The sequence below is a fragment of the Schistocerca gregaria genome, chromosome 3 (assembly GCF_023897955.1).
Source record: "Schistocerca gregaria isolate iqSchGreg1 chromosome 3, iqSchGreg1.2, whole genome shotgun sequence".
Taxonomy (NCBI): Eukaryota; Metazoa; Arthropoda; class Insecta; order Orthoptera; family Acrididae; genus Schistocerca; species Schistocerca gregaria.
The window spans coordinates 192,445,779-192,469,515 of NC_064922.1; the positions used below are offsets into that span (position 1 = coordinate 192,445,779).

The 23,737-nt window shown below is 38.0% G+C and overlaps 1 protein-coding gene across 2 annotated transcripts in view; it reads left to right on the forward strand.

Moving 5' to 3' along the window:
• LOC126356288 (charged multivesicular body protein 3) overlaps positions 1–23,737 on the forward strand; it is a 56,876-nt gene that overhangs the window by 11,811 nt on the left and 21,328 nt on the right. For both annotated transcript variants that reach the window (XM_050007171.1, XM_050007170.1), the window contains 2 exons: positions 3,450–3,571; positions 8,459–8,551. In XM_050007171.1, coding sequence (XP_049863128.1) covers positions 3,450–3,571; positions 8,459–8,551 — 215 coding nt within the window. The remainder of the gene's footprint in view (positions 1–3,449; positions 3,572–8,458; positions 8,552–23,737) is intronic.

Sequence of the window (23,737 nt, forward strand, 5' to 3'; positions counted from 1 at the left end):
CCTTTCCCAGCATGCGTTGCCATTGTTTCTTTAGGCATTCTCGCACTTCAGCTTCTGTGTTATGAATGCTGTGTTTAGCCACATTGTACTTTTGAATCTACTCCCATGAGCCTGTGCAGAACTCTGCACTTCCATGGAACACCATCTCTCTTTTCCATTAATATTTTGCCTCTGTTAAACACTGAAGTCTTTCAGCACTGTATGCAATGAAAATTTGCTTCCTTTACAAGCTATCATCTTTCTGAAGCTATGTGAGTAATTTAGATAGTGTAGGATGTGCCGTTCTTTTATGATGGCTTCATATATGATGACGAGTAGCGCCTTTTTTCAAAATAATCCAAAGCTATTGCTTGCTTCCTCCTTAGTACTTCTTTCCTGGCGTGTTCAGCCATCTTGTGCCATTTTGCCACAGTGTATACTTCACTGTTCTTTGTCTATCATTACAACAGTGTTCTTGCTTACTTTCAGTGCTGTTGCAGTCCTCTTAACAACCTTAGCAACAGAAAATGAGGGGCTCATCTTTTTCCTTTTCTTTCTCAGGGTAATCCCTTAATGAACACACTAATTCATGAGTCTGATGAATTTTTCTTTCTTTGTCTCCTTTCATGTGTTGGACTGGCACTGCTCTTCACACTGGACATGGTTTGAAATGAAACAGAAGCAAATAAACACTGAAAACAACAAAAATGAAATAAACTGTGAACTGAACTTCTATGTAGGTGAGCAACTTAAAACAGCATTAGTTACACATGAGACAATCACTTGTACATTTGAGACAAGTACCCATCAGGTTCGCAGCATATCACCATACCTTGTTTCACCTGCTCAAGTGCAGATCATCATTGACTGGCTACTTGAGGTTGCTAGGCAGTGGCACAATGCCTCTGAGCTGTCAGTACCAAAGACTCATATTTCAAACAACAGTCCTTTTTATTCTGTTTAGGTATGTGAAAACTTACCTTTAAACTGCTGGGAACAGTTTGATAATATGGCATCTAGTAGCTTGATCTGTCTTTCAAAAAAATCCTTAGTGTCTCTCTAGTCTGATGGAGTTAAATGAAAGCTTTATCAGTGACTGCTGTATTCTTCCATTGTACTAAGAACGATATGGAAAGGATAAATTGTTACTCACCACACAGAGGAGACATTAAGTTACCGACAGGCAAAATAAAAAAGGAAACTAGACATATATTTCAGCTTTCAGACAAAGTCGTTCTTCAGAAATAAATTTCATGCACAACTTTCAAATGGTGCATTGTGTTACCATCGAAATAGGTCTTCTCCCAACCTTGCCACCCTTCACGCTTGGATAGGTATTGCTAGTACTAGATTTTGTCTTGGCGAACTGTGGTATACTTTCTTGTGACCCATAATAATTACATTACTATTCCAGATTTTGGAATTTGTCTTTCTCTCCGGACATTCCATAAACAATTTGCAAATTCATTCACATTACATTCTCTCCATCTTTATAATCATTTCTGTTCAAACACAATCTCCTCCTGGCAGCTTTCCTTTATTCATACCTCAGTGACATTGTACACCTCATTTGACATTACTTCTGTATTGAAATTCTTTTTATTAGTACCTATCTGTCTCTGACCTCTCTCTTGAAATATACAAACATGTAAAGAAATCATTGGATTCCCATAAATTAATCTCTCTGTAGCTAGTTGCTGTACTATCTACCACCTTACTGATGAATAGTGTCTCCTCAAGGTGAATTGTTTTTTAGCTTTTTTTTCATCCTCTTAGTGTTTTCCATATCTTCTCATAGCAAACTGTGAATGTCTTCTTGGTAATTTCCTAGAATGATTGCCTATTGAACACATGGGCCCTTTACGATGTATATCGAATGTGCAACTCGATGTAGACCACATTACATTGGTGGTGCAAATTATGGTAAATGTTTAGTGCATTGCCAGGGGAACGTAATTTATTGTTTTCAGTTGTGAATAGCAGTGAGTGAAAGTGTTGCTGTTTTGAGTGCTGATAGTCTCACATGGTGAAACCTAATTCCTCGGTTATGTGGTGTAGGTGGATGTTTGAGATTTTATTGGGACTTCGGATTGCTTTCACATGAGGATAGAAGGAGTGCTAGTTCTGCAAGGTTCGCAGGAGAGCTTCTGTAAAGTTTGGAAGGTAGGAGACGAGATACTGGCAGAAGTGAAGCTGTGAGTACCGAGTGTGAGTCGTGCTTCGGTACCTCAGTTGGTAGAGCACTTGCCCGCGAAAGGCAGAGGTCCCGAGTTCGAGTCTCAGTCGGGCACACAGTTTTAATCTGCCAGGAAGTTTCAGCATCATTTTAGTTTCTTGTTCAATAAGAGACAGTATGTTGCAAGCGACAGCTTCTGAAACACAATTGTCCATGAACATAAAGTGTGACTGCCAAGGTTGTTAAAAAGGACAAACTGTATATAGCTTCTGGGGAAATACCAAAGAAGCTGACCATTTAAAGAGGAAGTTGAATATATTTGCGTATTTGGTGACATCAAAAGAGAATCCTGCGAGTGCTTTATAGTTAATCTATTCAAGGACAAGAAAACTGTACTCTTATCTGATAATGCATTTTATATTGACAGGCACAAAAGTGATATGACAGCTTTAAGTCACAAGATACCATAAAGAAAGGAGGATTTCAACATGAATTTGTGTATCATTCTGTTGAATTTGTGTCATCAGACAATCCGTCTGTCCACACACAGAACATTGAATGCTTGTGGAAATCTGTCAAATCGTTAATAAAAAGAGAGAGAGGGATGTCCAAGAGATAGGGACACACACTACTGCTTCCAGTACTTATATTTCCACAACTTGAGGTTGTGTGGAAAAAATTTAGGCTCCTGATACGCTCTTGATATGTCTGACAGACATAGCAAGAATATATCCAGGTTATGGGGGAAAAGAAAAAGGATTGCTACTGACAGCTTATACAACACGAGGCATAGTGCATGAACAAGACTTGGCTGAAGAGTCAAGCAAGTAAAGTAACTATTTAATTTGTAGTTATTTATAAATTAGTAAATATTCATCTTTTGTTGTTGCTCTAGTGAATACTTTAAACAGTATTTATGACTCACTCCATCAGAGTCTTTTGGTCGGCAGTTGCACATTCACTATATATTGTTAGGGGCCACCAAATTCAATAGGCAATAATTATAGCCTCTTAGAGACATTTCCAAATAACAAATTCAGTGTGAAGTGTTTGGTTCTCTCTCTCTCTCTCTCTCTCTCTCTCTCTCTCTCTTTCTCTCTCTCTCTCTCTCTCTCTCTCTCTCTCTCTCTGTGTGTGTGTGTGTGTGTGTGTGTGTGTGTGTGTGTGTGTGTGTGTGTGTGTGTGTTCCTTCCTTCCTGCTTTCTTTCTAGCAGTAACAAAGGATACTTACAGCAGCATTTATATTGCCTGATAAATTTTGTGTGCACTTATGATGTACAAATACCTCTTACAGCCACACTCAGAGTTGCTGGTTCACTGCAGAAGTCAACAGAAGTCATGCAGGCTATACAGTCATTAGTGCGGGTGCCAGAAGTAGCAGCAACAATGAGGGAACTGTCAAGAGAAATGATGAAGGTAAGATAATTATTTCTATTGTACTAGCAGTTTATGAACTAGTATAATGTTGTGGGTTTTCAGAAGTTGAGATCAGGTTTGCCAGATTAAATTGATACAAGTACCAAACATTGGCTTGTGAAAGAATTTGCTGGGCTGAGGGTAAACACAGTAAAACACTTTGTACGCATTAAAAATTATTTTTATTATTGCTGGTTACAGCTTTCAAAAAATTTTGGTCTTACTCTGCTATTACCATTTCAACATTCAATTTGTTTCTAGTGTCAGGACTGTAAACGATACATGTGACTGAAGATTCTTTCCACAAAGGCATTGCTGCATGGAACTGCCATTATCCTTTTGATCGTCACTGTGATGAAAGAGAACTTCACAACTGTCTGTTTCCTCCCCCTTCAAAAGTTTCATCTAAGACCTATTCCAGAAGCTTCTGCACTCTTCCTTGTTCTATTTTGTAACAATCCATAGCTGTTTTAACTGCACAGAGCGATGAAATACAAGCATCTGCTACGGAACACAACTGTGCACTTTCTCGCAGCACTGCAACATAATTGTTGCATGTTTTCTTGGAACTTGCACTTCCATTGTAGATTCCATTGTTACTCAAAGCTTTCATATTACATCCTAGAAAGGTACTAAAGAACGTGACGTTATACTCATATCCATTATGTAGTAATCCATCGATAAGGGTGACTAGGGTGTTCTTAACACCCTGCGCGACCGCTTAAGGGTTAACACAAGATACTGCATCTCATGATCAGATAGCCCATTTACTATTGGTTTAGTGATATGACCTTTTTCCCTAGATTTGTATACAATGATAGTGTCAATAGCAGTCTGAGCATTTACATATCCTAGTTGCAAAGTTCACAGAAGGAACTAAATTGAATGATAGTGTTACTGACTGCAGAACTTTTCAATAAATCCACATTAAAATCACCAGCAACCACTATTTCCTTGTTTTTTACCATGAGATGGGACAGGAGAGCTTCCAGATTTTTTATGAAGAGGTTAAAATTGCTGAAGGTAATGTGTATGTACCTACTATTATAAAGGACTTATTATGAAATACTGCTACTGTTGCACAAGCTTGTAAGTGCTGCACTGAGCAAAATTTATTAATATCAATATTCTTGAAATCAAAACTGTTTCTGACAAATATGGCAACTCCTCCTTACTCCATATTTTCTCTACAGAAATAAGAAGCTAATTTGAATCCTTTAACATTTAACATATCTATACCAGTGGTCAAATGATGTTCAGAGAGGCAGATTATATAAACTGGTGTGCTCAACTCTGATTCTTCAACACAAATAAGCATCGCCTTAAGCTTACCCCTTAGTCCTCAGATATTCTGATGCAATAACGATAACTGATTTTTTGCACTCGCTGAATTACAACTGGATGAACCTAATTTTCCTTCAGATTTTTTAGTTGAGTAGTAAATAAATTCATTTATTAATCATAATTGCACAAGATTATAATGGGCACACAATTCTACACCTGAATATATAGTACTTAATGATGGGTTTGTTTTTAACATTAAATGGTTTGTTGGTTTTCATTAATTTTTCATAGTTTTGAGAAATAGTGTGTTTTTTCCATTAAAGTATGTCAGGTTTAATGTGCTATGCGCTCTGTGTGAGCTTCTGCATCATTTCAGAAATTTTGTTGTAGTTACAGTTGCCAGACCTAGCTGGGACCTCAACGGGACAGTCTGAGATGGGAGAGTAGAAATGAAGTAACAAATTTATTTAATGTAAATTCTTTGTGGTCTGTACATATTTTCTTGACAGAAGACCTCTTTTTTTGTGTAATCATCCATAAAGTGACTCTTCCTCTTCCCATCCTTAGACATTTTCGTAAGCTACAATAAAATAAGTTTATTAAATGCAAAACAGTTGACATTAACTCTTTAGTCATCAAATAACACGTCCCTATACAGTTCACGCCCTATATACCCGAGGTAAACACTTCAGATGTTACTAACTTGCCTTTAGAGAGAATGGTCCTATCTGATCGCTATTCAATTAGGAATTGCCCGATTTTTCTGCATGGTGCTGCTGTAATCGTTCCAGCCCCTTCCTACTGGATAAGTCAATTATTTTCTTGAATGATGGTGCGAGATCTGGAAGGTACTTGCATCATTGATACAGGATATGCAACATGCAATGCCGTCTGTGAGACAACCTTGTCAATATTCACTTGTTGACATAAATAAAACTAACTGAGGCTGAATGTTCATGTTGCACTAACAGATAGGTTTACTTCAGTACTTGAGCCAAGTTCTTAATAGTATTTTGCAATATTGGAACAAAATTGTCTTGTCGGGGTGTCAGGACAAGAAGGTCCCTAACAGTAATGATCCTGATATATCAGGACAGATAGCAGCCCCACTTGTAGGGCAGTAATGCAAAAATTTATCTTTTCTGGTATTCTGGCCTTACCAGTACTATGAAATGTTTAAGAAATGTTACTTGTGAGTGCATGTTGATTGTCAGTAAATATAAATTTTCACTCTTTTGTATTCCATGTTAAATTTCCAGAACAGTGTACCGTATTTACTCGAGTCTAAGCCGCACTTGAATCTAAGCCGCACCTGAAAAATGAGACTCGAAATCAAGGGAAAAAAAAATGTCCCGAATCGAAGCCGCACCTGATATCTGAGACTCGAAATTCAAGGGGGGAGAAAAGTTTTAGGCCGCACCTCCAAATCGAAACAAAGTTAGTCCATTGTAATATGAGACACAATTTAGGTCAAATGAATGACGATACAGCTACAGTAGTTTGGTTCGAGTCGTAAGCTTAGCAGTTAAGCTTTACCAGGTAGCCATTGCTATGAGTCAGGCGCTCCGTCCGTATTTATACGGGTATCCTTCCTTTTTCATGTGCCTCGTCTGGTTTGAATTGATTGCACTTACCAGATCAAAGAAAAATAAGCAGTTTTCTTTGTTATAGGTATTTACATCACTCTACGCTGAAAATGCATTACTGTACTGTGTCATGCATTGTTTGTTGCATTCTGATAGCGTGTGTTTACGGCCTCTCGCCCCTCGAGGCATGGCTTGCTTTTGTGCGCGCTACAATCACTTACAAATTTAAAATAAAAGAGAGAGAGAGAGAGAGAGAGATCGTCTCATTAACAAAACAATGGCAAGATACTGCTACAATTTTCTCTGTTTGAAAATGTTTGCAAGCGCCTCTTTAGTACATTACATTCTGCACAGAAATTAGAGTCATCTTAGATTTAAAAATCTAGTCAATTGCCTCGCTTCATTTCTGACTGTATCACAGTTTAGCATAAGAATAATACGAATATAAACATGACATGATATGTATATTCTTCCACGTTTGCTGTTGTCTCACTCTAGTTTTGTGGTTTATTACGCAGATAGGATTTAAATGAGATAGCACCAAACACGAAACAATACATGACAAAATGTTTATATTCGTATTATTCTTATGGTGACGAGAATACTGCATGTGATTCACAATTTATAAAAGTTCCTATTAGCAACCATCTCTTCTCACAGATAGGAAAAAAATTGGCCATATTGACAAACATCCTAAACATTCTTGCCAGTCGGGTTTTCGTAGTACATTGAAATGCTGCTACATTCGAAGATGAACAATACGGAATTTGTATTTACTTCGTTGGATAATGTATAAAAATGCAGTGGTCGAAACTCGGCGCGGAGGAAAAAAGCTTGTCTTCCACCTTCTCCCCCCCCCCCCCCCCCCCCCCCCCCCTCCACGCCCCTACCCGACGCAGCAGAGGTTTTGGCGCCAGTATTTATCTTTGTGCCTACAAAGCATGCCTGTGTAGCGCTATATATATTCGACGGCAGAACTAAGTTGTGGCGGCACCCACCGACATTTTTAAGAACTTCCACTTGCTTTGCACTCGATTCTAAGCCGCAGGCGGTTTTTTGGATTACAAAAACCCGAAGAAAAGTGCACCTTAGATTCGAGTAAATACGGTACCTGTTCACATATACAAAGAGTTAAACTTAATTCATCATAATGTAATAAGAAACATATTTAAAATGAGAATTAACTCTTGAAACATGTTGAACTCAAGCTAGATTAAATAAAAAATATGGCGGGCATCAGCAAATCTCTTGATTTAGAAACTGAAACCACTGTTTTGACACCTGCAAGTTTCAACAGCCATTTTATACTGTATGAAACAAAAAAATCTCATATTTCAGCAATACAGAGGAGACATTGAGTTGCTAACAGGAAGGCACAATTGTTGATGCTATGTCCTGGATATTCCATTGTTATTTAAATTGATATGTTAGTGGACTTACACACATTACCTGCATAACATGCCAGCATGCAAATTTGGGTGAAATTGAAATCCTTACATTCTGATCTTAGACCATAAATGAGATAGATAGTGCATTACATCATTATGGCAGACCAAACATTGTGAGAACAGCTAAAAGATAGAAAAGCTTGTACAATATGCAGGATGACTCAAGAGAGAAAGGGATCCAAGAATCCAAACTCATGGTGGAGAGTGGACCTGAGAATGTGGTCAAACAGGTAATTATATGTGCTCTGAATGTACTTCGAGAAAGTGACCAAGAAGTATAAGTAGCAAGCTTCTGTATTGTCTTACAGTTCTTTAAGAGTCAATTCTTTCCACTTTACCCAACAGATCAGAATCAACATGCTGTTGCTTATTTACCATCCTTTACGTCTTGTTCTAACCCTCTTACAGAGAAACTGCTTTTTATGGAACAAGAATGTGTCCTGTCAATTTCCATTTCTGGATTCATTTTTCAGTCTTTGGTTATATTTTAAGATTTGCACTATCTTGCTATTTCATGAGAATACATGGAAGATTAGAAGTTTTTTTTTCTGTCTTTCTTCATCGCACAGGCTGGAATTATTGAAGAGATGTTGGAAGAGACAATGGAAGGACTTGAAGATGAGGAAGAGCTTGAAGAAGAAGCCCAAGAAGAGGTTGATAAGGTAAAAATTAGCCATTTTATGTGACATAAATTAAAGATAGTATTTTTGCAAGGAATTTGTGTACCAAACTTAAAATTCACAGTAACTTGTAGGGTTTCATCATGGCTACCGCTAAACGGTTTTGTGGCGCTACTTGTTATGTGAGAAGCACAGCTTGTAATTTAATTTCACTTTTACAAGCTGAAACATTACACATGTTCAGTAAGAATATTATGAAAAGGATGGCTGCTATTAACCATACAGCAGAGATGCTGAGTCACCAATAGGAAATAACAAAAAGACGGTCACAAAATAAGCTTTCGGCCAACAAGGCCTTTGTCAAAAATAGACAACATACGTGTGTGTGTGTGTGTGTGTGTGTGTGTGTGTGTGTGTGTGTGTGAGTGCGTGCGTGTGCGCACACGCGCGCCCCCCGTGCCCCCTCTATTTTTGACAAAGGCCTTGGCTGAAAGCTTATTTTGTCAGTCTTCTTAATGTTGCCTATCTGCGACTCAACATCTCCACTATATGGTGACTAGCAGCTAACCTTTTCATAATATTGATATGTTCTGTAAGGTTAGATTAGACATATAGTCAGAACATACTGTTCTTCATTTGCACAATTTTGTTAAATCCCCCACAATCCATATACAAGCTTATGGTTCATGGCTGTCAACTTCTTATTCCTCACTTCGGCAGGTTTTCTTTTTTTATATATTCAGAAAGCTTTTTCAAAAACTCACAATTATCATAAGTCATTTGGTATGGAGTCCTATTATAAGCTTTCTGTATGTTGCATTTTAATCTATGAAGGGTAATATTTGTAGCAAAGAAAACTCCCTGGTTTATGTGCTGCTTAGTTAATAAGCATCGTGTATTTGGTGCAGTTTATACATTGTCTTGCAATATAGAACAAACAATATGGTTGACTTATTTTTTATTTCATTTTTTTGTCAGTGTTGCACATGGTCTTTTAAAGGGGGAAACCACATTTGAAGGCTTTTTGACACGGGTTGTTTGACTTACTTTTTATTTCATTTTTTTGTCAGTGTTGCACATGGTCTTTTAAAGGGGGAAACCACATTTGAAGGCTTTTTGACACGGGTTGTTTCTTTTTTTTTGGGGGGGGGGGGGGGGGAATGGGTGATTGAATTAATTAGAATGTAATCAAATTTTGACACCAGTTCATTCATATTTCGAACAGATTTTTTTTTAATATAATTTCAGCCAAAAATAACAAAGTTACGCTATGATGGCCACTGAAGGTGGCGAGTTTAGTTCTACAATTGTGTGCAGTGTGGCAGAGTTTACATTAATAACTGATTTTCTGAGAATATAAACGACGATGCGGGCAAAAATACTGAAAATTAAAAATATTGCAGGTGTTGGAACAATTTACTTTGATTTTTTTTCCTTGAATTTTGCAAAGATAAATATCCTTAAAATCATGATATCATCTGACAAGTTGGCTCATACAATTCGTAATTTTATAAAGAATCATACTATCAATTTTCATAATGATCGGTTCTATACTACAAATGTGAAAAAAGTCATTTAGCGATTAACGTGTTTGAAAAATAAATTCTTGGAAACTGAATATTCGAAGAAGTTAACAATAATGTAAAATGGTTACCGCTCAATCTGTGATTCCAGCACCTTATGGTAATCCTTCTTCCTCACAGGCTTTGTTTTGTGCTTGTAGCAGTGCTTTCCGGGCTCTCTGATCTTCCTTCAATTACAGTCAACTAGGTCGATTTTGCTGGCTCACATGCTGGTTATGCATTTGTTCGGCATTATTCAAGCTTTGCACGCCTACTACAATTCCTGCCTCATTTATGACCATCAGAAGGGATGAATTTCCTTCATTGAGTAAGCACACTGCTAAAGATAATGCCAATTCAGCGACTTTTAGTCCGGAATGCAAGTGTTTAGTAACTTATCGCCAAATAGTGGGATTAAAACTTCCATTCGCATTTTTGTGTGGCCACGTAGACATCTCTCCAGTAATTCATCCTTTGATAAATCTTCTTGTTTTGGAAGAATTTTGAGCCTGTACCCAATGTGCACTCGGTTCTGTGCTCATAAAATGTAAACAGATGCGAGTTTCGCATTGAAATTTTGACAGCGTGATAGTTAAGCTAATGATTTATGCAATAAAAAAATCAGATTTTTGAACCTCCTAATGTGGTTTACCCCCTTACAGGTGTTCAGTTTTGAATTCTTATATTCGTTTTCAAACCATTGCCTACACCACTGATATTTGACTAACATAATTCCAAGGGAACATTCATAAGACTTGTTTGTGTACAAGGTTGTAATGTTGACTTGGTTTATGAAAGTCTTTAAAGATCCCATTGGTATTATGTTACATTCAAATATAAGAGAGGCAGGTAATGATTTAGAAATTAATGCAAATATTAAATACTAGTCACAATTAAAGATTAAATTTAACTTTGATGGAAAACTAAATCTTTATTTGTATAAAGTTCTGTTGTGTTGGTGTTGGTAATGAAATTGGTTGGTACAAATCTTTTAGCAGCCTATTTTTGTAATGTTGAATGTTAACAGAAAGGCACCTTAGAAATTGATTGCATTTAGTGGGTAGTTCCAATGTTCTCAGTGGCTGCGAGTTATGATATATGCCTTAACAACTCACTTTCTCAGTAGCATTGTTGCAGTTGTTTTTTAACATCAGGAAGTATTCAGTGTCCTCGATTCATTGTTCTCCAGATGTAGTGCATACAACAGTTTTTGATTTTAAATCTCACACAGTTCTCATCATGGTAGTTCATTAACTGTTCAGCCATTGACTGCTTTTTAATTATAGAATACATCTTCACAGTTAATTTTTGTGCATCTGTTTCAGTGTTATCTATATAAGTGAGCTGATAATTTTAGTTGTCGTGTAGCATATTAATTTTTGTCTTGCGTGTACATATGTACTGAGCAAGAAGAAATTGAAACCAACGTGGCTTTGTGGAAAAAAATCACCTGCTTTTCAAGGTTCCCCTTTAAGTCCTCTGAGCATACCTGTTATACGTTCATATGGGCCATAGCAGCCTGTTAAGAGTACAGCAATACAGCTGTAAATTTGTTTGATGTCTGTTACTGTTCCTACGTAAGGTCTCAATACATGGGAACGGTACTCTCAGTGGTCTGCATTTCATCTTGTATGAGATTTTTTACAGATACACTGTGCCTATCCAACAAATCTCCATTGCTCCTTAGTATTACCCCTAAATATTTAAACAATGTAATTTTCTCAGGAAGTTTGCAGCTAGACTTGGGATCAGTGGCTATTGGGTTTTTTTGTTGTTGTGGACATCATCTTGCATTTATCCAGATCCAAAAAGACCTGCCACACATTACAGCAATGGAAACTGATAGATATTCTCCTCTTCCTTACAATCATCCAACAATATTTTTCAAGTAATCCCATCAGCAGTCAAGAGTATTGTTTTGCCCCATATTATGGGCACATGGTATCCACTGCTGTTACTAGTAATTTGAATAAATCAAAGCTCCATTTATTTAAATGCATTTTCCACGACAAAACATTTTGGTCACTAGACCACTCTCAAATGTTCGAGAGGTTTTTAACTTAACAAGTGTGTTTTTGTGTTAACTAAATGTTTGAGAATACCTAGACCTCGAGGCCGGTCACATTAGAAATTATATTTATACAACGTCTAATAAATTGTTATTGTATTTTGAGAACATTAATGGTCCATTTATGCTTCCTTTTGGTACACTCCGTGTTACTTTCATTTGTGCTGAACATTCACTGTTAGGTTTTTCTTACAGGGTTTTATTAATCAAAAACTCTTAAAGCCTTGAACTGAAAAATTTGCATTTGTTATAAATGCAACTATACATAGGAGTTCTGTCGTGTAATGTGAAAATGTGAAGTTACCTAATAAATGCTGTTACATAGCAAAATGTATCCAAATGAATTATTTATCAAAGATTGTTTAAAATACCTATATTTTTTGTGTATAAATATTGAAAAAGTAGTAAATTTTCACATGCTAATGTTGCTTAACAGCTAGTAAAGCCCAATTTGGAAAGAGAATAAGAATGTTGTTGTTGTGGTCTTCAGTCCTTAGACTGGTTTGATGCAGCTCTCCATGTTACTCTATCCTGTGCAAGCTTCATCATCTCCCAGCACCTACTGCAACCTACATCCTTTTGAATCTGCTTAGTGTATTCATCTCTTGGTCTCCCTCTACGATTTTTACCCTCCACGCCTCCACCCTTGACGCCTCAGAACATGTCTTACCAACCGAACCCTTCTTCCAGTCAAGTTGTGCCACAAACTTCTATTCTCCCCAATCCTATTCAATACCTCCTCGTTAGTTATGTGATCATGTGATCTACCTATCTAATCTTCAGCATTCTTCCGTAGCACCACATTTCGAAAGCTTCTATTCTCTTCTTGTCCAAACTATTTATCATTCATGTTTCACTTCCATACATGGCTACACTCCATACAAATACTTTCAGAAAAGACTTACTGACACTTAAATCTATACTCGATGTTAACAAATTTCTCTTCTTCAGAAACGATTTCCTTGCCATTGCCAGTCTACATTTTATATCTTCTCTATTTTGACCATCATCAGTTATTTTTCTCCCCAAATAGCACAATTCCTTTACTACTTTAAGTGTCTCATTTCCTAATCTAATTCCCTCAGCATCACCTGACTTAATTCGACTACATTCCATTATCCTCGTTTTGCTTTGGTTGATGTTCATCTCGTATCCTCCTTTCATGACACTATCCATTCCGTTCAACTGCTCTTCCAAGTCCAAGAATGAGTTTGCAAAATAAAGAGCATATCTATGAACAAACACAATGATTTACAAGTATGCCTGTAAGTTTCTCTCCAGAGTCACACCAGCTGCAGATGGTTGAATAATCTCTATAAGGTACTCACTGTGTTTGGCATAGCAGAACTTGTCTGTAGAACCTAGCATCTTAGAACAAAGAAATTCATACATTGTTTGCTAGCTAAAGTTGGTTTTATGCAGACACTTTAATGTGACAGTTTTAGGTGGTGGGTATTTTGAACTGTTGTTGGATAAGATACAATTAAAGGTCAGGTCCAAACTATCTCATTTACAATGCTGCCAATCTCAGCAAGCAGTTGTGTGCAGTATCTCTCATCAAATGCTTTGTGCACTCTTTGCTTTGGATTGTGCCTTTCTCATTTTCTTATTTTGAAATGAATGAGGGGACTAATTCCGGTCCATCAGGGGGTACAACTCTTACAGAAAGACTCGGCAGCCCCTATGACTATACGAGTTACGATTTCCCAGAAACTAACAACATGGATGTGGGATGGGTGCCTTGTGAGAGAGTGATTTCTTCCCCCAAACTGCCCCTCATCCCCTGGGTAGCCAAAGTCCTTGTTTGTCATGGCCTACTATTATGTTATAGTGTCTGCACTAGAGCGACCAGAAAATGTATTTCTAACCACACTGAGCAGAAAATAGTGCTGCTTCTCAACAGAAACATTTATTTGTCGATAGCTTAAATAGAGCCACAGGAAGAAAACAAGCAAAGACCATTTTGTAAAAAGTTGTCTACATTTTTGCAAAAGCAAACATTCTATCTAAAACAACTCTTATAGTGGAGAATAAAAACTATTCTCTTTATTATTATTTTATCTTTCAGTCGCCACTTTTTTTTCTTCTGATCAACTTTGACCTAGAGCGGGTGACATGACACCTGTTTACATTTATATACCTAATCACTTTAAAAATATAATTTTAATTTCACCAAAAGGAGCTGCTAGTATTTCAGGTCACTAATAATTTTATACTTGCAAAGGCACTCCATATGATCGTATCTTGATTAGTAGGCAACATTGATGTGCAAAGTCAAACGCCTTTTAGAAACTTATGAAGGTAGAATTTATTTGTTAACTTGCAACTGTGGTTTCAAGAATATGAATAAAGCAAGTTGTTTATCAGACAAGTGGTTTTTCTTGAACATTTGCTGACCCTTTGGAAGGAGCTTCATCTGCTCAAGGAGTCTCGTAAAGTCCAAACTTAAAAATGTGCTCTAAGATGCTGATCTGTAATTTTGTGCATAGATCCTGTTACTGTTTCTGTACACAGGAGTGGCAAGTATTCTCTTTATTCAAATGTTTAAGTGGAGCAGGGTGTTTTACCCAGGGCAACTGGTAAATCTGGAAAAAGCCTGGAAATTTTTTAGAATTCCAGCAATTTTTCATTGTGTTAATTTTCAATTAAATGTTTGTAATTTTGACTGGTAAGCATTGATACTCTTACAAAGAATTTTACTTTGGTCCACTACTGCAGAACAATACTGCTGCAGTAAAACATATATGACAGAACACCAAACTCAAACTTAATTGGAAATAAAGTGCACCATTTACAATAACAAAATGCAGTGCACCCACAATCATCTGCTGACAGCCGAATGTATCAAAAACTATATGGTACTTCGTAACAAGAAACTGCTTTCAATCAGCATGAAGTCACACAGGTTATGAGAAAATATTGCGAACATGGATTTGGGAAGCGTTACTTTCAAAGTAAATTTCTTTTTAAGCGAGATGGATTATGTTTTGTGTGAAAAGGTGTGATGAATTTATTAAATCACAGTGTGTTAGACTCTCATTTAAAACTTAACACTTTGAGCATCAGCTGCTTACCAAAATTTCTAGATCAGAAGACCAGCCATTTATGCCATTTTTTAAACTTTTACTGGCACAGTTGTCTTTGATTTATCTTAGCTGGCAACACACGAAAAATGTGAAGCTTCAAGGTTATGATGTAATTGGATAGACAAAGACATCTACTCACCAAGTGGCGGCAGAACAATACATACATAAAAAAACGTTTTATATGAGCAAGATTTTGGAGCCAGTGGCACCCCATTCTAGCAGGAGGATTAAAGGGGAAGGAAGAGAGGCAAAGGAAAAGGACTGGAGAAGTTTAAGGAAAGGTGTAGAGTTCAGAAAAGTCTCCCTCAGAAACCTAGGTCAGAGATGGAAGACAGGGTAATACGCAAGGCAGAAGTTATACACAAGTTAACAAGACTAAAAAGCTGATTGCATTTTACCCAACAGAGATGAGAGGGGGATGGTGAGAAATACAGGTCAGAAAATGAAAGATGTAGAAACTAAAACGGAGTGGAAAGGAGTAGTTACTCTGAAGGAATTCTGAGACAGAAGAATTTAATGTAAATTGAGGCTAGGTGGGCTGTGAGAACCAAGAACATCTTGTAGCACTAGTTCCCACCTGCAGAGTTATGAGAAACTGGTGTCTGGGGAAAGAATCCTGGTGGCGTGTGTGCTGAAACAGGCACCGAGGTCACGACCATCACATAGAGCATGAGCTGCAGAAGGATATTGTTTGTTGCTGGTATACACCCTCTGCCTATGCCCATTCATCCTAAATGTTAACTTAATGGTTATGCTGATGTAAAGGCCGAAAGTGTTTTATATCAGCTGGTATGACGTGTCATTTCACAGGTGACTCTCTGTTTGATGGTATATGTTTTTCTAGTTACAGGGCTGGCATAGGTGGTGGTAGGAAGGTGCATAGGTCAAGTCTTGCGGCAGGATGGTCACAGGAGTAGGCGCCATAGGGTAGGGAGATGGGTGCAGGAGCAGCATAGGGCTTGACGAGGATATTGCAGAGATTGGGAGGGTGACAGAAAGGTGTTCTAGGTGTGGTTGGCAAAATCTCAGACAGAATGGACCTCATTTCAGGGCTTGATTTCAGTAAGTCACGGCCTTGTCAAAGTAGCTGATTAATACATTCAAGAGTAGGATGATAAGTGACAAGTGGTGTGCTGTGGAGGTTTTTGTTGGGGGGAGGGGGGGGGGCGGCAGGCAATCAGTAGTTTCAGGATTGAATGTGATGGCCCAGGAAATCTGCCTTTGAACTAAGCTGGTGTGGTAATTACATCCATTGAAGACTGAGGTGAGACTGGTGGTATACTGCTGTAAAGAGTATGCATCTGAACAAATATGTCTGTCTCAAATTCCAAGACTGTATGGGAGGGCACATTTAACATGGAAAGGATGACAACTGTCAAAATGTAAGTATTTTCATTTGTTAGTAGCTTTAATGTGGACAGAAGTGTGTAGCTGGGCTTCAGTGAGGACAAGATCAACATCAAGGGAAGTGGCATGGGATTCAGACTAGAATCATGTGAAATTTAATTGGGAGAAGGTATTTAAAGGTTCCAGGAATTTTAACACATGAGCCTCACCATGAATTCCATATGGCATCAACATGTCTAAACCAAATCAGGGGCTGAAGGCTTATGGATTCCAGGAAAGCCCCCTCCAAGCGACCCATGAAAAGGTTGTCATAGGAAGGAACCATCCTGGTTCTCAAGGCCATACCCGTGATATTGCGACGGGTCAGGCTCTTATCGCGCAGTTTCCTTTCCCTGAAAGAAAATCCACCTACCTCGTTTCTTAGGTAGTTGCTGCACTCGCCTCTCCTGATAGCAGCTACTGGAAAAATTGCAGAAAAGCAGTGTTGAAGAAACTGCAATTTAATAGCCGCTCACCGGAGGCCGCGATACATGTTTGCTGAAATACAATCTATGAGCAATCTTCCTAAATAAATTGAGTTATTGGAATGGTAGTAATTGTTTACTCAAACGAGAACGCGAAGTTGGTAATTCTATTTAAGCTCTTTATTGTCTTTAAGCCTGATCATCAGCCCGCTAATCTACGTTTGAAGAAAGTTCAGTTCACAATTCTATCCACACTCAAACCCCGCCAGAATTAGCTTTCAAAGTTACGGAATTTACTTAACTGCAACACAGACGATTTTCTAACATACACGTTTGCAGTCGATGTTCAATAATAGTTCGTTTTTTAACGTTAATGCTCGCCATAAGCACTTAGTAAAAGTTTACGAAGTACCGCCACGCTTTTAATTATTAAAGTTACTCGCGTCTTTCGCGGAACGAAAAGTCACAACTCGCTCAAACTCACACTACGCGTTACTGGACTCTTCCAGTCTCAAATCGCACAGTACCGAACCGATGAAGCCGTTTTATGACTTCATTTTACACATTATTCGCGAGGACACATCAAGCATGTCTCTTCTCGATCACAGTTCCTTCGCGACTCCTCCTCCACTCGCGACTCACTCTCCTAGTCTGCTAACCGTCCTCGCATCTCATTGGCTCACACATCACACAGCCAATCAGAATTAACTCTTTGGGTGCGCCTCGCGCCAAAATCTAGCACGCACCAGTCATGACTTCTGAATCATTTACGTCATGATTTCTTGTTACACAAAATTTACTGTATAATTTAACAAACCGAAAGGAAAACTAGACTTTACTTTATTTCCAGAAATTATTTAAATACTCGCGAACGTTCTGGCTGCTTGTACAATACCATACACTCTTGGACATCCGACATTCACTAAGATGGGGAACCACTGGCGACTCTGTTCCCACGGTTACATCGTCTGAACACTTGCGAGTTCCAACCTAGATTTTATACACTTGCAAAGAATGGCGAATGTCCCTCTTTCATTCACTCAGGCACACTCATTCACTCTCACCTACTCATATAAAATAACTGTTCACAAAAATTCAAAACATTTATGGTTTTAACAAAGTTATAGGTGAATTTCTAAAAGTAAAATTCTCAAAATAAATACAAAAGCACGGAAGGTGATTTTGTTTCATAGTTGGATGGTCACTGAAGGTGATCTATACATAATGGTATTTATTTAGACTCGAAAATTGTAGAAATTTGCGTTTTCTGTAAGATTTTTCTAATTTCCAAAATATGCAGGTTTCAAAGCTCAAATTTGGATGACTTATTTTTATTCATAACAGAAACTAGTATATTAACTTTTAATTTCCTCAGGTTCCTCAGTTAGAAGTTATTAAAGATGAAAGTTCCACGTTATACACGCGGCTAGTTAGCGCACAGGTCTTACATTCTCACGGTACAGACATGCCATATGGTCGTGACGTCAGACGAACGGACACCGGTAATCTGCCCGCTACAGCACATATGCTAATCTGATGGCTACTTTACAGTCTGTCTACATTTCACAGTAAATATTTGATAGAAAACTGTGCGCTCGCACTAGTTGCGACGCCACACACCTCCTGAGGAAACTAAATTTTTTCATTCATGACAAACTTTTAGTTTTCTAAAAAAATTTCTATTAAAGATTTACTCAAACAGCTATTTAACATTTATAGTTCCTGTACATCAATCATCCACTTATACCTAGGGCTGACGACCTACAAAACATCTTATATCTAAACATGCACTTTTATCATCATTCAAAAAAAAATTTTTCAGATTACAAAATTCTATTTACAAATTCCTGAAAGAGAAAACAAACCTAAATACTATCTTGATGTACGTCACACGCACACTAACACTACTATCGCTATGGTGAGCGTCACTTTTTTACCACTTACACTTAAGATTTTGATAGCACTCGTAGTTCGACCGGGTCCTGCTTGGGAGGTCCATTTCAAGTCTCGTGCTACCACCTCTGTTTACTTCGGTGCACCTGAAACATCAGCTGGCCTCAGTTCCCTTTCTAACTGCTACGTCTTAACCTACAGCAGCGATAAATGGCGCTATCTGCTTGACTCTAAAGTCTCATATTTTTGATAAAATTTACTTTACAGTATGTACAATTTTCAAAATTTTTTTTATTTAAGTGAAAAGTGAATTGACTTTCCTAATGCAGTACCGAAGTGGCACATTTACTCTTTAATTACTTCTTCATCTCATAATCAAACAAGTTATGGTTACATAAGAAATACTAAGAAAAACAATTCCTACAAATAGTTCACAAATACATAATAAATCTCCGCCAGCACTGGTGACTCTCCAGTTCCTGTACAATACACAACAATATAAAATATACACAAAATTATCAATATTACAATTCTGTCTCCAGGCAATCTCCTGTAGTCCTGTATCATAAATTAAACACTGAAAAATACATATTTACTTATTCATTTATCAACACTACAATCCTTATACTAATCTCTACGACAAACTTGGGGAGCTTTGTGTGTCTCTGGTCAAAAATGGAATCGATGTCATGGGTACTTTCCTCATCTCACATATCTGGAGTTACTTCAATTTCTTGTCAACATCAGGTTTTCTCTAGTCACATTCGGGTTTAATTTACAACTCTCATACTCATACTTCACACACTCAGGTTAGTATTTGTTAAAGCGTTTCCTACTAATCTGCGAAACCTCGTTACCCATACTTTCTAACATACATCCACCTCCTGAGTTACCAACGTCGCCTCAGCTCTGTTTACATTCGTAGCCTCACTTCCTTTTGTTTACAAACATCTCCTCTGTTTACCAACAAACGCCACCTCTGGTTACCAACATTAAGCTTTTTATTTACTCACCTTCGTAGCCTCACTTTTTCCTAATATCGAGCTAGCCAAACACTATGCTCATTCTTTCTCCTTTTCTCACATATTTCTCTTCATTTGACAGTCAGTCCTGCTGCACTGTCCCTTTAACTTAACTTCCTTTACCCCTTTGACAGTCAACCTTGTTGCACTGTACCTTTACTCATTTTACCACTAAATCACCTCCTGAGGCTCTGACTTCATTGAACAGACAGTTTTGCTGTACTGCTCCATTTCCTTTCCTAAACATTAGCTTAATGCTACGTCTTAACATATCGTTCTGTTACTTAACAAACAGCTTCAATGTTCGTCACCATATTTTCTGAGGCTCTTACATTTCTTAGTTATTTTACCTTTCTAAGGGCATTACTCACACCTTAGGCCAAACATTTACTTTACTGAGACTTATTACTTATCTGAGGTACCTTAATCCTTTTTGATTTTCTCTTACACTCATTCCTTACGCTTAACCTATACTGCACTGAGGTTCTTTCCTACTCATTACTTAAACACTTTATCACTTAAAAACTACGATAGAGAAGAAGGAAAGACGATAGAATTTTAGTTCTGAATGAAAGAAGAGGTAGGTTGACAATACAGAAAAGAAAGTGGAAGAAATATTGTCAAACGACTCGAGACCTAGTGCTCGTCACGCACTTAGCTCTGCAAAGAGTGCAAAGCTCTCTGAGGTATCTACTCACTCCTGGCCACGTCTCTCTTTTGAACATATCTTTTCAAATCCACAATGTTCCTAAGCCCTAACACCTTATGTGATTTCACAAACTCCAGTCTATAAGCATTTGGGTGAGGCTTCTCTACGATTCTAAATGGGCCCACGTACTCATCGGTAAACTTCTTTGTTTCTGACGTAAGTTTCTTAGATCTTTCCCTAGTTTTCACTAGCACTAGATCCCCTACCTGAAAACTAGTGGGATCAGCTCTTGCGTCATGCCTTCTCTTTCTTTCCAGGGCCTTCTTTCTTATATTAATACGTGCCAGTCTCTCCTTCTCTTCGATGGCTATGTCTGTGAGATTTGGAAACTCGACCAGGTCGAATAAAATATTATTCGGCCTAATGTCACACATTAGCTCTACTGGTGCATATCCTGTGGCTTCATGCTTCAGATGGTTTATTACTTCTTCGAAGTATTCAATATAATTGGCCCAAGCGGAGTGTTTTTTGAAGAAATGAGCGTCTTTCTGCACTGTCAAAAAACACTCATAATCCTTTACTAGCCCTGGTTGATCTGAGAAAACCTCGGCATGTTTGACTAGTATTTGTCTTAAATCGTTTTTCCTTGCTTCATCAATATCAATTAATTCTAGTAATTTCTCCTCGATCCTATTTCTGACACTCACAAGCTCAGACGGATCCTCTACTTTTTTTGCCACCGTACTCATTATAGCCCTCCAAGAATTTCTCTGTTTTACAAATACATATAGGAAAATCATTCTGCTCAGGATCCTCACATAGCTGCTTACCGATGAAAGGTATAGTAATTAGTTTACCCTTAATTTTTACCATAACATCATTGGTAGAAAAATTCACCCATCCTTCATATTTATTCAAAAAGTCAGCCCCCACCAATATGTCTACACTCAGTCCATTTATAACTAAGAAGTTCTGTCTTATTTCTACTTCCTTAAATGCTATGGGTAGAAACACTTCCTGTTTTACTGTCTTCTTAGTCTTACCGGTTGCTACTACAATGTTCAAGCCACTTACTGGCATCTTAACAATCTGTTTACTGTTAGGGAGTTCATTTACCAAGTTCTGGGATACTGCACAGACTTCCGATCCAGTATCTATCAAACATTTAATTGGTTCATTTAATACTCTTAGCTCTACTATCGGTTGCCCTAAGTACTCTTTATTTATTTTGGGTTCTGCTTCCTCCAATAAATCTTGCACAATTTCTCTCCTTTCGAAGCCTGTCTTTTGGGTGGCAATCACATTCACACTTACAGGGTTTATTTCATGCTTATTATCACCCTCAATTCTAGTGGCAGCTCCTATTAGCCTATCCACTATTGCTAAGTCAAAACATTTTTCCAATGTTTCCCCCTCTTTCTCATTAACCTCCTTTTCTACGACCCTATCCAAGGCGTCGTCATTAACCTCTACCTCCTCCTCTAATCTATCCTCTTCTTCGTAACTATCTACAACATCAATTATCTTATCAAGCACAGTCACAACCCTGCCATTATTACTGTTCTCACCCCTATCCGACAGCTCTTCATTAGTTTTACTGTGCATAATGTCTTTCTGATTATTACCCTTATAACTAGTACTTAGTTCTTCAATAAGTGGCTTCTTATGATTATTCTTACAGTTAATTGGTTCATTAACCTCCACTTGACTTAAAGCTACTATCTCTGTCTGTTTTACGTTATCCTCCCTAAATTTTGTAGCAACAACATTTATGTTAGGTGGTCGTTCAGGCTGCTTTCTTATGAATGGTTTTGCCAGCAGATTTAACTTTAAACGCTGTTGCCTACGATCGCCAGCACACTCGTAGACAATTAATGGTTTTCCGAGCGCGGTGCGTCATCACTATGCCTCCAGCTGACCGCCTCACCTCCTGACATCTGTCGGCCGCTGTCATACTGCTCGCGTTCATTGAACCTGTTAACATATGTTCTTCCTCTACCACGTGAACTGCCACGGTATCCGCCGCCTCTCTGAACACCCATCCTATTAATGTTTACATCCGCGCGATTGTCATTCTGCCTAGCAGGCGGGCGATGCTCCCTCCTCATGTTTTCTTCTTCTTTTTGGACGGATTCAACCCTTTCTAAATACTGTACGAACTTGTCAATGTTATCTCGGGGCGCAGATATGATCTTAGTTTTCCAGTTCCACGGTAGCTTATTTTCTACCCCTAATATGATCTGTTCTGTTTCTAACTTATTACTAAGGTAGGACAGAGTTGTTACCCACCTTTGAACAAATCGTTTGATGCCCTCTCTCTTGGGGTCATACTTCTCTCCCGACCAGAACCGATTAAGAACATCCATCTGCTTTCTCTTTCCCCAGTATTCCTCAAAGAACGCTAATTTAAATTCTGACAATTTCGCGTATTTTTCAGAGGCTAAATTCCCCCATACTCTGGCCTCTCCCATCAAATTTGAAGTGATAAAGCCTATCTTTTGTTTATCGCTCCATACTTTCGGCAAAACGTCTTCAAAATCGTTCCAAAATTCTCTGGGGTGCATGTTCTTACTTGGGTCAAATTTTAAAAACTGTCTGTGGGTAACATACGCAACCTCGGTAGATTCAATTATTCCACTGGAAATTATACTACCACTATGGTTAGAAACACACTGTTCTACTTTGGTTAGTCTGCATTCATGCCCACAAAGTTGCTCATTCACACTTTCACTGAAATGGCTTATGTGAGTCTCTAAATTATTGACCTTATTTACAACTTGCTCTCCAAGTTTCTCACACCGAATTTTGGTATCATTTACTTTACATTCTAAGGCGGCATGATTAATTTCATTGGAATTCTCTACCACTTTTATGTGCTCACATACTTTATCTAATTCTGCATCAACATGGGATTTAAATTGCTGTTGATCCTCAGTAACCTGTTCGATTCGTGTCGTCAATTCACTTTGCACTTGAACAATATTTTCTGTACATTCTAGTTTAACCTGCTGTATTTCAACATTTACTTTACTACTGAGCACTGCTAAATCTTGCTTCCAACAGTCTCTGAGATCGGATATTTTGGAATCTAAATCAGCGCCCATTTTAGTCATCTCATTACTTAAATCAGATCCTAA